The sequence below is a fragment of the Vulpes lagopus genome, chromosome 1 (assembly GCF_018345385.1).
Source record: "Vulpes lagopus strain Blue_001 chromosome 1, ASM1834538v1, whole genome shotgun sequence".
NCBI classification, from domain to species: domain Eukaryota; kingdom Metazoa; phylum Chordata; class Mammalia; order Carnivora; family Canidae; genus Vulpes; species Vulpes lagopus.
In genome coordinates, this window is record NC_054824.1 from 155,627,855 (window position 1) to 155,643,653 (window position 15,799).

At 42.7% G+C, this 15,799-nt stretch overlaps 1 protein-coding gene across 9 annotated transcripts in view; it reads right to left on the minus strand.

Moving 5' to 3' along the window:
• Positions 1-15,799, minus strand: part of ADCY10 (adenylate cyclase 10) — an 85,953-nt gene that overhangs the window by 62,919 nt on the left and 7,235 nt on the right. For 5 of the 9 annotated variants that reach the window (XR_005989054.1, XR_005989053.1, XM_041763779.1 and 2 more), the window contains exons 2-9: positions 14,531-14,749; positions 13,745-13,849; positions 12,174-12,212; positions 11,835-11,978; positions 10,724-10,929; positions 8,876-8,972; positions 3,848-3,936; positions 809-1,000 (exon numbers count right to left, since the gene is read on the minus strand). Coding sequence is in view for 7 of the 9 variants with exons in the window: in XM_041763779.1 (XP_041619713.1) it covers positions 809-1,000; positions 3,848-3,936; positions 8,876-8,972; positions 10,724-10,929; positions 11,835-11,978; positions 12,174-12,212; positions 13,745-13,849; positions 14,531-14,678 (1,020 nt within the window). In the remaining 2 variants the exon portion in view is untranslated. The remainder of the gene's footprint in view (positions 1-808; positions 1,001-3,847; positions 3,937-8,875; positions 8,973-10,723; positions 10,930-11,834; positions 11,979-12,173; positions 12,213-13,744; positions 13,850-14,530; positions 14,750-15,799) is intronic. The other 4 variants (XM_041763723.1, XM_041763734.1, XM_041763744.1 and 1 more) reach the window with 3 other exon arrangements.

Consider the following 15,799-nt stretch of genomic DNA (forward strand, 5'->3'; position numbering starts at 1 on the left):
TTGGTGCTGGGCTCTGTCTTGATGGGAGAAAGGAAGCCCTGATTCAGGTTCTGTGTAAAGACTAGGGGGTAACCCTTTCTGCAGAATGCCCAATAAATGGATGAATGAGTGTGAGTGAGGCAGTACTTTAGTGCTCTCCTCTTTCGATGCAAAAGCACTTGAGATGGGGAATCAATTCTCACTAGCACCTCTGTGGTAATTTGTCTATGACACGTTTTTCTCTGAATTAAGAGCAGATGAAAAACACCCAGAAGCTAGAGGTGCCACCTGCCCTCTCCCTCCCTGCCATGCCCCACCCCCACCCCCACGAAGCTGGAAGGGGAACTGGCGGTGTAGATACGGCAGGTAGGGATTCTTGGAAACAGGCTTCTGGGGTGTAATGGTTACTAGACACCAGACCTCAAATGCCTGGGAGATGAGGGGGTAGAGATGTGCCCACAAGGAGAGCTAGTAGAGCATAGCACTTGAGGACACTACCCTGGGAAGGCACACTACCCAGGTTTGAATCTAGCCCACTCTATTCCACACTAAGTGGATGATCATGAGCAAAACTTAATCTCACCTTGTTTCAGTGTCTCAGTGTCTCAGCACCTACTCTTAGAGGTGAAATGAGTTAATAGGTGTAATGCATTGAGAACAATGCCTGGCACATAGTGCCAAATCCACCAGATAAGCTATTTCCGTAATTATAAATAAAAATGGATATTTTTAGGTTAAAAGTGCCTCTTCTTTCCTTCATCAATGTCCATAGGTGTGAGTGCTAACTTTAAATTATTGGTAGGTTTCCACCCCCTTAGTTCATATTTACCTTGTCAAACATGAAAACTTTATTGATTTGACCTCGGAAGATCCTCAGGACGGAACTGATGTGCATGCAGGCATCTTGGATGGCTGAGCCTATGACTTCTGCTTTGTCTTGGTCCTTAAACCCCAGGTTCACAAACACAATCGTCACTGGGCGGAGCTCAGACAAATAACCCCGAAGCTGTTTGTCATCAATCTGTGGGGACAAGAGCAGCTTTCCTTAGCATGTGTCCTTGCCAGTGGACACAACTCCACCTCCCTGACTTTATCACTGCTTGGGAACTAGCTTTTGGAGATTCTTTTTTGTTTTTGAAGATTATTTATTTATTTATTTATTTATTCATGAGAGACACACACACAGAGAGAGGCAGAGACACAGGCAGAGGGAGAAGCAGGCTCCATGCAGGGAGCCTGACATGGGACTCGATTCAGGCCCTGGGCTGAAGGCAGTGCTAAACCTCTGAGCCACCTGGGCTGCCTGCCTTTGGAGATTCTGTAGAAAGCTGAAGTTATCAGAATGCATGAGGTACAACATGGCAGAGTCAGCCCAAAGTCGAGCAGATGGAAATGGAATGTACTATTCAAATCTCTCCCAATGTGAACTTCCATACTTCCTAGTGAACACCACAACCATGAACATCTCACACTTGCCCCAACTGCTAGCTCCCTAGTGCGAGTATGAGCCATCACAGAAGCAGAAAGAAGTATTGTTCCTTTTAGCTCTCTTACAATTTAGGGACAAGAATAGCGTATTATGTAATCCAACCTTTTTTTTTTTTTTTAAGATTTATTTATTTATTTATTTATTTATTTATTTATTTATGATAGACATAGAGAGAGAGAGAGAGAGGCAGAGACACAGGAGGAGGGAGAAGCAGGCTCCATGCTGGGAGCCTGACGTGGGACTCGATCCCAGGACTCCAGGATCACGCCCTGGGCCAAAGGCAGGCGCTAAACCGCTGAGCCACCCAGGGACCCCCTATGTAATCCAACCTTATATTTCACAGCCCAGGATAGTTCGTCTGGAATACTTTCTATTCTATCCCACTTTATCTTTGAAGGAAATAAAATCATATTATCCCCACTTCACTGATTAGATAACTAAGACATGGAGCAATAACACAAGTTCCCCAGGGTCACAAGGAACCCAAATCTCCAGGTTCCATTTACAGCTCACACCTGTATCCCTGGGCGGTATATTTCATTCTGCTCCTTCTCTCCACGTCCATCCACAACAGGCCCAGGGAAAGGAAAGAAGTGTGTTCCCAAATCATGCCTGCCTATCATCATTCTTGAATTTTGTTAAAGTTAAGTGCATAACAAACCAATGGAGGAAAATTTTTGCGTTTTCTCTTCAAATGGCACAAAAGTATCAGATGCTCCACGGATGATATAAAACATATCTTCTAGACAAAAGAGGGAATTGTGCATAGGAAATCCTGCAGTCATGCTTCCTAACTGTCTGGGACAGTCCTGGTTTCAGGCAATTTTATTCTCTTCATATAAGATGATTAAATAATTTCTAACAAATCGATGTGATGACTTTCTTTGATTTCACAAAAAATCGCTAAATAAAAAATTAATATTAAATATTATTAAATATTAAATCTAGCAAATAAACAAGTTGAAAATTATCCCATCAGACTGAGTGTTCTGAGTTATGATTTGAAAAATGCGATCTCTGCCTCTCTGAGGAGTCTATTCTTTAGATGCAGGACCAGTCTTGGTTCTGTAGTGAAAGGTTTGTCTTTTGCCTCCTTTTAGCTCCCTTAACTGTATCTCTTCACCCACTGTACATCATTCCTACCCACAATTTTCCTGGTGACTCATGGAGTCTATTTTGTATCCCATTCATGTAGACTTTGTTCTCAGCTGATTGCAGCTAAAGAAGCATAATGTAGTTATATCTCTTGGAGGTTGGAAGGGGAAGTCTTTCTGGAGCTTCAAAAATCTTGAAGAGTCAAATAATTGTAGATACTAGAGGTAGTGCTTCTAAATTGGGCTGAAGATGGAGAGGTATGTTCTGATACCACTTCCACTCACACTGTGAAGGCAGCTGCCCACTGTTCAGGCTTGCCTGAGATTTCCTCCAAGACAGAACTGCATTTTGATGGAATTAAGGGTTAAAACATGCATGTATTAGGAAGGTGTACAGCATGTGCAAAAAATGTAAGATTCAGGGGATCCCTGGGTAGCTCAGCAGTTTAGCGCCTGGCTTCAGAAGCCCAGGGCATGATCCTGGAGACCCGGAATCGAGTCCCACGTCCGGCTCCCTGCATGGAGCCGTTTCTCCCTCTGCCTGTGTCTCTGCCTCTCTTTCTCTCTGTCTCTCATGAATAAATAAATAAAATCTTTAAAAAAAAGTAAGATTCAGACAGAACAAGGTTCAAATCCTAGCTACAGCTCTTACTTTATACCTCAGGAAAGTTCCTGGTATCCTTCTGGGTCTTAGTTTTCTCACATATAAAATGGAAATAAAGATATCTAGCAAGAATTGTGAAGAATAAATACACAAGAGCAGAATGCCTGGCATATGGTGAGTGTTGAGATTCACATGAATTATATATTTAAGAGAGCCTAGATCTAAGTGAATAAAAATGGAAAATTTTAGGGAATGGAGGTAGTTCTGGGCATTCTAATTATCTGTACTGTTAACTCCCAGAGCTCAAGATCTAAGGTGAGTGACTTAGAGAAACAGCATACCAATGTTAATTCACTTGAGATCTTTCTGCTATGTGGCATATAGAAAGGGTGACCACATGTTATTTGCTTGGGGAAAAATAGTTCCTATCTGCCCAGTTGTATAAAACACACAGTCCTGGTTTACGCCCATTGTCACAGTGTAATTATGAATAATGCCTCCTTTAATTCTTAAAAGTATACCGATTTGAAGAATACATTTTGTAGTCACCCACACATGGAGAAAGTCAGCCCCATCTCTTAATTTAATGAAACATTTTACTAGCTACTGGTTTTCTTGATCTTTCCTGATGTCCAAGATCCCTGACACCTCAAAAGTCAATAAATTAAACTGTGCAAATACCTGCTTCAATATGCTTTCCATCACATATTTTTGTAGGGACAACTCCAGCTCAGGGTCAGACTCCAGCATGCATGCAAGCCTCAAGAGGTCTAAGAGAGCAGAAGGAGGAGCAGGATCAGAAAAGGAAGCGTGGTTCTGCAGAGCTAGAGACAAGAGCCTCCCAACCCATGTTCCCTTAATTGGTGGTCTTCACAGTCCAGTCAGGTGACTCTGGGACACCTTGTAGCCAAATAGAACCAAGGAAAATCCACAAAGAAGTTCTTTGAAGTTGCAGGTTTCCCACAATTCAGTTGCATAGAGCTCAAAACCCTGTTACAGTTGTGATTACACTTCAGAACTTGGGGAGACTGTTATTTACAGACTTGAGCTAAAGCTATTGCCACAGAGGATGCAAATAGACAGATGAGAGTATGACCACAGAAGAGGAAGACAGAATAAAGGGGACAGCAGAGGTGAAAGAGGAGCACAGGTAAGATTCAGGAGACTTCTGATATCTGGGTTTCTGATCCCTGGTTTGATACCAACTCATTGTGTGGCCTTGGACAAATCACCTCATTGCCCTGGTGGTCCCTCATTTCCTCATCTGGAAAAAACTCAGTGGGGTTTCTTTCTTTTTTTTTTTTTTTAAGATTTATTTATTTTATTCAGAGAGAGAGAGAGAGACTGAGAAGCAGAGACACAGGCAGAGGGAGAAGCAGGCTCCATGCAGGGAGCCCGACATGGGAACTCGATCCCGGGTCTCCAGGATCACACCCCAGGCTGCATGCAGTGCCAAACCGCTGCACCACCAGGGCTGCCCTCAATGGGGTTTCATAAATTTTTTTTAAAGACTTTATTTATTTATTCATAAGAGACACAGAGAGAGACGCATAGACACAGGCAGAGGGAGGAGCAGGCTCCATGCAGGGAGCCCAATGTGGGACTTGATCCTGGGACTCCAGGATCACGCCCTGAGCCAAAGGCAGATGCTCAGCTGCTGAGCCACCCAGGTGCATGGGTTTCATAATTTCTATGGTTCCTATCACTATGATGGTTAACAGTTCCATACTCCAGACTAACAGGAAGTGATAGGAATGAGCTTGAAGAAACTAAAAGAGAGAGAGAGAGAGAGAGAGAGAGAGAGAGAGAGAGAGAGAGAAAATGGTGATAGGTTTTCAGCATGGAACAGAATGACAATGCAAAAAAAAAAAAGAGATGAAAACTAAAAATGAAGTCTTAAAGAATATAAATTAAGAAGTAAATTCATTTAAAACTGTTTATTGAGTGTATTCAAAGCCTAGTATATTCAAAATACCATGCTAGGGAGCACCTGGCTGGCTCAGTGGTTGAGTGTCTGCCTTTGGCTCAGGTCATGATCCTGAGGTCCTGGGATTGAGTCCCACATCAAGGCTCCCCATGGGGAAGCCTGCTTCTCCCTCTGCCTATGTCTCTGCTTCTCCCTGTGTATCTTTCATGAATAAATAAATAAAATCTTAAAAAAAAAGAAAAGAAAAACCCAAAATATCATTCTAGGCACTACATAGGAATAAAAAAATAATTAGGAAGCTTGGGCTTTTTCCTGGAGGCACTTACTCATTCTATGTTCAAATATAACATATGTGGAAAGTTAAAAAGGAAAAGAAAAGGTCAAATGGGTTAATAGATTATAAAAAGGAAGAAGTTGTCAATATGAAGTGGTTTAATCAGAAAGAGGTTCACAGGAGAACTAGAGAGTCTTCCTGGATCTTTTTAAAAAATTTTGTTTATTTGAGAGAGAGAGATAGTGAGAGAGCAGGAGGGTGGGGAGAGGGAGAAGCAGATTTCCCGCTAATCAGGGAGCCTGACATGGGGCTCCATCCCAGGACCCTGGGATCACTACCTGAGCTGAAGGCAGGAACTCAACTGACTGAGCCATCCAGGCACCCCAAGAATTTTACTGGATCTTGAATGACTCTGGCATGGTACTAGGATTGAGGAGGCCATGCCTAGCAGAGGGACCAAGTCAGTGAAACTCAAGAATGAGCACAGTATGTTAAAGGATGGTGAAGATTCTCCCCTGGCTGTGAGTACCAGAGATTAAGAAGAAATGATATGGGGCACCTAGATGGCTCAGTCAGTTAAGGATCTGGCTCTTGGTTTTGGCTCAGGTCATGATCTCATGGGTTTTGAGATAGAGCCCCAAGTAGGGCTATGTGATCCGCAGGGAGTCTGCTTGAAGATTCTCTCCCTCTGCCCTTCCTCCCTTCACTGTCTCTCAAATAAATCAATAAATCTTAAAAAAAAAAAAAAAAAAAAGGGATCCCTGGGTGGCGCAGCGGTTTGGTGCCTGCCTTTGGCCCAGGGCGCCATCCTGGAGACCCGGGATCGAATCCCACATCAGGCTCCCGGTGCATGGAGCCTGCTTCTCCCTCCGCCTGTGTCTCTGCCTCTCTCTCTCTCTCTCTGTGTGACTATCATAAATAAAAAAAAAAAAAAAAAAGAAGAAGAAACCATATGGAACAGACTGTGGAGGGAGGTAAGGGGGCAGGAGTTATAAAGGTCTAGGTACTATAGTGTCAATGTTATGGAGAAGTAGGTGTGCCTGAAGTAAAATAAAGAATTTGGCTGGTTTTTGGTCCTGGTACCTGGGAAGTAACTTCACAATCTTGAAATTTCTCAAACAATGGGATTGTCTTTGTTCTTCATGGTAGGACCTTTGGACCACAGCTGAATTTATGCTAATGAGGTCTCAGGATGGGGTTGGTTATGCTGAAAACAGCAACCATGGGAGGAGAGGGTTGGGGCTTTGAACCATGTGATATGGGCCGGACTTGCGACCTCTGAGGAGGGCAAGGGTTTAAGACTGAGTTTAATCACATGGCCAATGATTTAATCAATCATGCTGACTTAATAAAACCCCAATAAAAACACCCAAAGCCTGGATGAACTGGTTTCGGTTGGTAACCACACAATAGATGTGTAGGAAGGGTGCTATCCCTAAGGACACAGAAGCCTCATGGTAGGGACTCTTCAAACTTTATCCTATGTTCCCTTGATTTGGCTGGTCCTGATTTATGTCCTTCACAATAAAAGTGACATCATAAACATAGCACCTCCCTAAGATCTGGGAGTCATTCTAGTAAATTATTGGGTGGGGAACCCCTAGATTGTTGTCAGACAATTGTCAGAAGTGTAGGTGGCCTGGTGATCCCAGAGCTGATTGCTGGTTGGCTGCTGAAGTTGCAGGAAGCTCTTGGAGAGAACTTAACCTATGAAATCTGTGCTAACTCCAGGTCCTAGCATCAGAATTGCTTTGTGATACTGCAGTGCCCAAAACAAAGCCTGAAGAGGTTCTTCATTGAAGGCACCCATAAGACCTAGGAGATGGGATGAGTTAGATCTCAAGCGGTGTCACTGGACCTTCTTCATCTCTGGAGCTGTAGGGTTCTTGGCCATTTCTGGTCAATTTTCCAACAGTTTCCCTCCTGTCCCACCTCCTGCCCCATTACATACTACAGCTTAGTAAAAGTATAATCTACTATTTTTAATGTTAGAAATATTAAAGGCTTGTACTTAGATGATGAGGAAGGAGAATGATTCATAGATGCTCCTGAAGTTTCTAGTGTGGAGGAAGAAACAATTGTTGGGGAAACAAAGTAGCTTAGAGTTTAGACATTGTTGAAATAAATTTCTAGGCCCATGCTGGAGCTGCTTCTTCTGCCTGTGGTCAGCAAACCAAAACTTCGGGAACTGTCAAGTCCCTGAAAATGCCTCAGTTGACCAGAAATGTAGTGTATCTAGCCAGCCAATCCTCAAATGCAAGCCAACTCTCCGTCTTTTCACCCCAAATAAGGTTGACTATGTGGCCCCAGACAGTTGGATATTCTCTTTTTGTTGCTTCCTTATTCTTTACTGTAGATCTTATAAAAGTTGCTTGTCTTCCACCCCACTTTGCAGGTCTCCTAAAGGAGAATGTCCACTTCATGAAGCATTCAAGATTGTTTGCATCACCTAAATTGTCTTTAACAATTTTTTAATAATGTGTTAATGTTGGAGTACCTGTTTGACATCTAGTGGAGATGACCCAATGGCAATTTTTTTATGAGTCTAGAAATCATGACAAAAGTCAGGGCTGAATTCTGACAGTTAGAGCTGGGTCTTATGTGAGGCAAGCAACTTGCAAGACCATGACTATTGGCTCCTTAAATTTCATGCCCTAGGCTCCTCCTTTCTCCACCTTAGTCTCAGTCTGCTGAGAGTCTTAGGGAAGTCAGGCATAAATGAATAGAATGGATTTCCAAGAGGGGAGTAGGAAAGACTAGAAGGTCAAGGATAGATCCCTAGAATTACCAACATTTAAGGAACAGGAAGGAGACTAAGCAAAGGTAGTGAAAACAGGTGGCTTAAGGTGTAAAAGCAAAACTAGGAAAGAATATTCATGAACCCGAGGAAAGAGGCGAAGCTCATGTCCAAAGAAAGAGAGTAATCTAAGGCCAACCAGCTAGGATAAGGCATGAAGAGAGGTCACCTGCTTTGGCAAATTGATGGTCATTGGTGGCCCTGCCTTCAATAGTCTCAGTAGACAGGAGAAGTGGCTAGAAGCTAGATGTCAGGGGCTCAAGACTGAAGAGTAGGTGAACACATACCCCCCCCCCCACACACACACTAGGCATATGCAATTTTTACCCAAGTTTATTGGGTGAATAAATAAGAGAAGATAGAAGAGGAAATACAGACATATAGGTTACTCTTCTAAGAGTTTTGGTGGTGAAAATTAGGAGGGGAAAGTAGGGTTCATAGAAGTTTTATTTTTCCTTAATCATGGGGCAGACTTGCACATGTTTAGAAAATGAGGGAGAAGACTCATTGCCAGAGCAGAGGTGGAGGGCCTAAGGAGGGTTGTACTTGGAATCGCTGTAATTAGGAATGGGAAGAGGTTCCTTTTGTGTGCTACTGAGGACTGGGAGGTGTATTGAGGAGGACAGCCACTTACAATAGAGCCCTTGGTGTTCATAAGACCCTATTGACTACTGGTAGAGATAAAGGCTTTTGTCCACAGAATCTACTTACTTTTGTGGTCACCAGAAGGGTAATAATTCATGAAAGTCATACACTTTGTGAAAAATTCATCAAAGTTAAAAGTAGAAGGTAGTTTTAAGAAATTAACCTAAATAAAGAAAAAAAAAGAGAAGTTTTTGGTTATTCTGAGGGTTGTCTCATTCTTTGAATAGAATTTTTCAGCAGAAAGGGCAGGGAGTATGCTTTTTCATGTCCAGGACATGGAAAACAGAGACTGGCATATCTAGACAACAAAGAAGGAAAAAAATAAAAAAGAAAGAAATCCAGATTACTTTAATCTGGATGTGCTCACATTAAAATCTTTCTGATTAGTCCTTAAGGTCTCAAACTTTAGTGTGTACACACAAGGCCACATCAGGCAGCTCACCTGTGTACTTTTCCAACTCTTGGAACTTTTTTCTTTTTTTCTTTCATAACATTTCAATGTAAATAAAATCTGGTTAAACTATATATCATTTCTTTCTTATAAGGATAAGAGGACAAAGGGGCTGATGCCTAAAAATGTAGTAGGAGCATCATCAGCAAAAAGATTCATACCAAGATCAGGATCCCCATGGATCTCCATGGTTCATGGAGAATGGTACACACTCACTTCTGTGGTGTTCTTGCCTCCTACCCCATATGAATAACCTTAGTCCAATCATGAGAAAGTGTCAGGCAATACCAAAGAGAGGAACATTCACCGAAATGGTCAATATTCTTATTGAGGGACATTCACCAAAATGGTCAATATTCTTATTAAGTATCAAGGTCAAATAAGGTAGGGAAAAACTGAAGAATTGCTATATATTGTAGAAGACTAAGTAAAAATAACAACAAAATGCAGTGTGAGATCATGGATAGAATCCTGGGACATTCCACCGATGATATTCAGTGGGAAACTGGTGAAGTCCAAAGAAGGCTTTTAATTAGTGAATGGTATCGTACCAATGCCAATTTTCTGGTTTTGACTACTGTACTCTGATTATGAAAGATGTTAACATTGGGGGAAGCTGAGTAAGGAATATATGGAAACTCTATTGATTTTGAACTTTTCTGTGAGTCTAAAATTAATTAAAATTAAAACAATTTCTAAAGGTATAGGGAATGATTGAAGATGGGGAGTGGGGCATTGTGAGCCAGCGAGTTGGTGTAGCCTGGGGAGTATGGCAGGAAGAGTGATGGGTGGGTATGAGGGTGGTAGACTGATGCACGATGTGGAAGAGCCTCTTGCCTTCACCAGCAGCTACCCAAATTCTCCACCTCCTCTCTGTCACCTGTTCTGGGTTCAGCTGGAGGCACAGCCCTCCTCTCTGCTGCGTATGTTCCAAGTCCAGTTTCTCTAACTGGCCATATCCCAAGACAGTTCTGTTTATAGTTAGTCTCCAACTTCACCAAGGTGTTTGCTACTAGATGGGGCTGTGGGGAAAGCCTCTCTCCCCTCACTAAGCAGCTGCCCCCGCTCACCTCCTAACCTTACCCTCAGTGATCCCTGGCCCTGAGTTAGGAGGGTGTTGAGTAGCGCAAGTGATGGCCAATGGCAGCCCTCAAATGACAACCCTCTGCTCCCAGGGAATAGGCAGGAGACCCTTCCTGTTCCTTAAGCAAGGACACTAGCTCCACCAAAGGCCTCCATACCTAAAGTCCATATCTTCAGTTAGCACAGAAGCCGAATCATTTCCTCTGGAATGCCCAGCCTTGGCTCCTGGACTAAAGCCTTGTAAGTCCAACTCAGGTGGTCTCCACTTGAGGAGCTTCCACCTCAGGAGCTTCATGGGACCAGCCTTCCCAGTGGCTTTCCTGCAGGCGACCCCTGGCACAGAGTCACAGAACTTTCTGCAAGCACAACATTGCACCTACCTTAACTGCTCTCTGATCTGGAATCCTCTCAATTTCGATCATGCTCCGGTCACAGAGCTGCCAGCAGTTTGGTGACAGAATGACATCGTTCATCTGCGCCATGTTCTGTGCCAGGCGCACATCATCTACTGTCTGACCAATCACCAGGAAGAAGTTGCGTGTTTCATCTCCAAAGACCAACATGGTGATGTGGCCAGCAGCCAGTGCTGGCAGGGAGGCAAGCACGAGAAGCTCTGGATTATTCCCCAGCAGCACTGGTTCTCAGGACAGTCAGAATCTTGATGTGACTGCACTACCTCAGAGCAAAATGTAGTTTCTAAGACTTTACACAGGAATCAGAAAATGCCTCTATGGGCCCAGGACTTCCAAAGCTCTTCTTTCTCCCAAAGCTAGAAAGTTGGCTACTAGTCTTCATCTTTCTGGACATTGCTCTCTAGATGGCCCCATCAGCCCCAAAAGTGATTTTATCTTTTCTTCAATTTACTTGTACTTCAGAGTAAGAGAATAACTTTAGTAACTCCTTTCGGAGAGGATATGCGTTTTGTCTGAGATGGAGGCTTTAACTAAGAAGAAACCTTTAGGGTTGAATTTCAGCAGTAGGCAGAGGGGAAAGGAGTGGGTATTTTGACAACTAGGTTCCCATTCCAACCTTGTGCCCTCTGATTGTTTTGAAGCTGAGAGCTGAAGCTTTTGGTACCTCAGTGACAGAAGACAGAATGCTGTGAAATAATGACACGTATACAAAATGTGTATATGAACGACCTACAGGTGACACACAGTTCCTTTAAATTACTGTGATTGACAGCGGCAAGACCTGACAATACTAGCAGTAATAGTGATAACAAAGACTTGCAGAGTGGGTATTTATGCTAACTGCTCAAACTCACTTCTTGTAAGAGCCTGTGAGGTAGATGTCAGGATTAGCCCAAAATCCCTTCACTAGTGAGGATGCCAAAACTCATTCTGGTTAGCCCAACCCCAAAGTTCATGATGGGTGGGCTGAGCCACTATGTTCCACCATATTCTGTGTTTTCTCTTAGGGAGAGAGACACCTCAGGGGTCGAGACCCATTTTCAGACTGCTGTAGCAGCTCCCCTTTCTCAGGACTTACCGATCTTGACTCGGATATCCAGGCCTTCTTCAGATTCCTGTGTTTCAAACAATCCATGGATCTCCAGGCTACATTTAATTACCACCGTGATAATGTTTTTCAGTTGCCTTCGCTCCACCTTCCAGAGGGCTAGCAGCGCATCACCTTGAAGAGACAGACACACTGGAGGGCTCCTGAACTGCCCTGGGGGCCAGTCTGTTTTGTCTGAAATCTATATAGACACTTCCTCTTCAGACATGCCTCAAGCCAGCCACCGCTTTCTGTGAAGCACCTCCTTCGTGAGAGCACAGGCACCTTGCACTCCTTCCTTACCACTCCCATCTCTGTGAGCCCCCATACCTGCAAATTTTAAGATGTCTCCTCCAAAAAGCAACACTTCTGAGGGAAAAAAAAGAAAATAAGGTAAATCAAACTTTAATTTCTTAAAACTAATAATAATTCATTCTCCATCCATGGAATAGAAATTCAGTCCAAAGAACAATTCAGAGAAAAAACTTATATTAAGGATGTCTGAGACAAGTCGCTTATACCCATCGGAGTGTGTTTCCTCAAGTATAGAATACACACATTGAACTAGATGATGCATATGCTCTGTTTCTGGGAATGTGAAAAGATAGAAAAGAAGGTGGGATTTCTGGGGAGGCCTGAGGACAACCACCTACTCGCCTGATAGTGGAATGCTTCTTACTGGTCAATCTATGTTATAAGCTGGGGCTTGAGTGACACGGGTGAGTGGATGAGTGACAGGATTCCATAGAAGTGAGAATCAGAAAATTGGGAAACCACCACTAGGGTCAACTTGGGTTTTGTATACTACCAACTTGTATTTTGTTTAGCCTTTATGACAGAAGTGGGCATTTTCCCCCTCTTTATGCATCATTACAAATTTGTTGAGTACCATTGTACTGAATGGGACACAAACAGGAATTAGATATGGTTTCTGCTTTTAAGGAACATTAACTTTTGTCTAGTGGGTGATATTAAAATATTAACTAGGAAACTTACATCCTGACAAAAGACTAGACCTCGAGTTTACCTTAATAGAGTACATCTTTTTCTTCATAAATAGGTCAAATTAGTAATACAAACAAGATGGCAGGCAGAGGTTGAAAAGTCAGTCGTGCTTCTAAATTCCTCATTAGAAGACAAAGCACTAATGAGTTATTTATAAATCACTTATCTATTCATACATGTAGTCTTATCTTAAAGACTACATTTGGGTTATGTTGATGCTCACTTTTTTGAGTAATTAAATATAACTAAAATTCTTTACTTTGTTTTTAAATATTTTATTTATTTATTTGAGAGAGAGAGAGAGAGAGAGAGAGCATGAACGGGGATGGGCAGAGGGAGATGGAGAAGCATGCTCCCCGCTTAGCAGGGAACCCAATGTGGGGCTAGATCCCAGGATTCTGGGATCATGACCTGTGCTGAAGGCAGATGCTCAACTGACTGAGCCATCTGGGCACACCTAAAGTTCTTTTTTTTTTTTTTTTTTTTTAAAGATTTTGTTTATTCATGAGAGAGGCAGAGATACAGACAGAGGGAGAAGCAGGTTCCCAGTGGAAGCCTGATGTAGGACTTGATCCCAGGACCCCAGGATCACACCCTGAGCCAAAGGCAGATGCTCAACCACTGAACCACCCAGGTGCCCTGCACCCCTAAAGTTCTTTAAAGGTAATCTCTAATTCAGTCTTTTAACTGGTGGAAAACACTCTTTCCCTCAAATAGTCTGTATTAGTGAGGTCTGGTTACATTCCTTTACTTGCACTATATTATATTTCAAAAAAGATTGGTTTCTTACACATTTCATGAGGAAAATAAAAATAGCATTCTAACCGGTTATAACCAAAAAATAGAGAAACAATAGGTGAAATATACTTAAGTCAGAAACCCATGGGAACACTTACTCTCCACTATTGCACTTATGTAGTGGTTGAGGATCTCCACCAACTGCTCAGCCCCTCGGTCCATGTACATGGCTCTGCTGAACTTCTCAGTCATTGCAGTAAAACCTGTAATAAATGTTCACCTAGTTTCCTTGGCTGCTTGGAGGAACCAAACAGAGCCAGGAAAAGAGGAACTCACTGGAGAGCACTGCGTCTCAGCTTTTAAGAATGGGCAAGGTCTCTTCTCGATGATCTTCAGCTGGTCAAGTGTCAAATATGCAGCCTCCCCTATCTAAGCTTATTATTTTAGAGGGTCAGGGAAAGATGCCAGCTACTTCTTCCCTCCAAATTTCTCACCCTTTACAGGGAAGACCGCAATTCCTTTAACTGGTATAGAACCTTCATTCCATGGTAATGAAAACACACAAAATGTAAACACTCCTAAAGAGGTGACAAGCTTACTGTTAGGATGTAAACAACATCTGAAGAGACCATTTCCTGAGGTCTAGTTTGCCTAGAGGTGTGTGAGGCTTGGGAGCTAGATTTGGTGAAATTGGGCAGGGACATGGAGCCTAAAGTTCCAAGCATGGGACTGGGGCATCTTAAAGGTTTGCCCATGACTGGACATGCTGGGTAAGGGAAGACGAAAGGGCCAGGTACACAGGGTATCCCTTCTCCGTTGTTTTCTTCATGGGAATATCTGCTGTAATAGCACACAAGCTTAAAAATGGCACCTCCCCTCCGCCCCGCCCCCCCCAATCAAGCTGTGTGTGTTCATCCACATGAAAGAATTCCCCCTGCGCTTGCCTGAAATATCAACAAACATCAGGACTCCATCAAAATAATCCACAGAGGGTAGCTTTGGAGAGAAGTCTCCATAGACAATGAGGTCCGGTAAATGAGCTGCTATTCTGACGATGGCCCGGTCCTGTGATTCTTCTCTTCGAGTGTGCATGTTCAAGGCAAAAGTTCAGGGATTTATGGTCATAGCAAAAAGTCTCCAAATAGGCCTTCTACAAAGAAAAGCTGAGAATGGAGGAAATCTGACTTAAATTCATTTACTCGCTTTCCTATTTCTTTTTCTCCACTTGCTTTGTTCTAAACTACAGACTATTTATTTATGTGGTGATGATGCCTGAAGGGTTGAGTCCCACTTGAAAAGGGCCACTTTTCTATATGGAGAACCCCTGACACGCTGGGCATCCCAATCCTGAACAGCTGTGACATATATGAGCACTATTATAAATGGAATGGGGTGAAAGAGGATAGCTGAATGAGTCCATTCATTTTCATGAAGAAATGGGCCCTCGGGACACAAGCCCTGTTGAAGAGGAGCCAGTGGCACTATCCACTCAGCTCGTGATCTTTCTCCTCCTGTCCTCATGGTTCATTCTCCTCTCTCCTTCCATTTCGGTCTCCCAATTCTTCTTCTCCTTTCAGAAAAAAAATTTTTTTTTTTAAAATTTATCTATTTGAGAGAGGAAGAGTACAGAGAGAGAGAGAGAGGGAGAGGGAGAAGCAGACTCCTCATTGAGCAGAAAGCCTGACATGGGCCTTGATCCCAGGACTCCGAGATCATGACCCAGCTGAAAGCTGATAACGCCCAACTGCCTGAGTCACCCATGCTCCCCCTCCTTTTTGAAAATTAAAAAAAAGTATAGATGTGAGTTTATGTGGGTATTTATATAAAGGTGAGTAGTTAAGCAACGTATCACATATAAGCAACAGATTAAGAGAGATTAAGTTTATTAAGGTATAGTCTTAAAAGGGAAGAAATTCAAAGGTGTGTGTGTGTGTGTGTGTGTGTGTTTAAGGCTTTAAATTGTAAGTAAAAGGGAAATGTTGAAATTTTAATTTATTGCCCACCTAGTTCTAAGAAAACCAGAATTTCCTAAGGCTTTCCTTTAGCTGTTGGGATCAATTAAATGTTCATGCCTGAATGTTGAAAAAATCATGCTCTATGATCGTGAACAGAAATAGCACACCCGATATATTCAGAGCAATCCAAGTTCCTGGAATAAGTAATACAGATAACAAGAGAGTTTAAAAACAAAAAAGGAACTGTTACTGACCGGT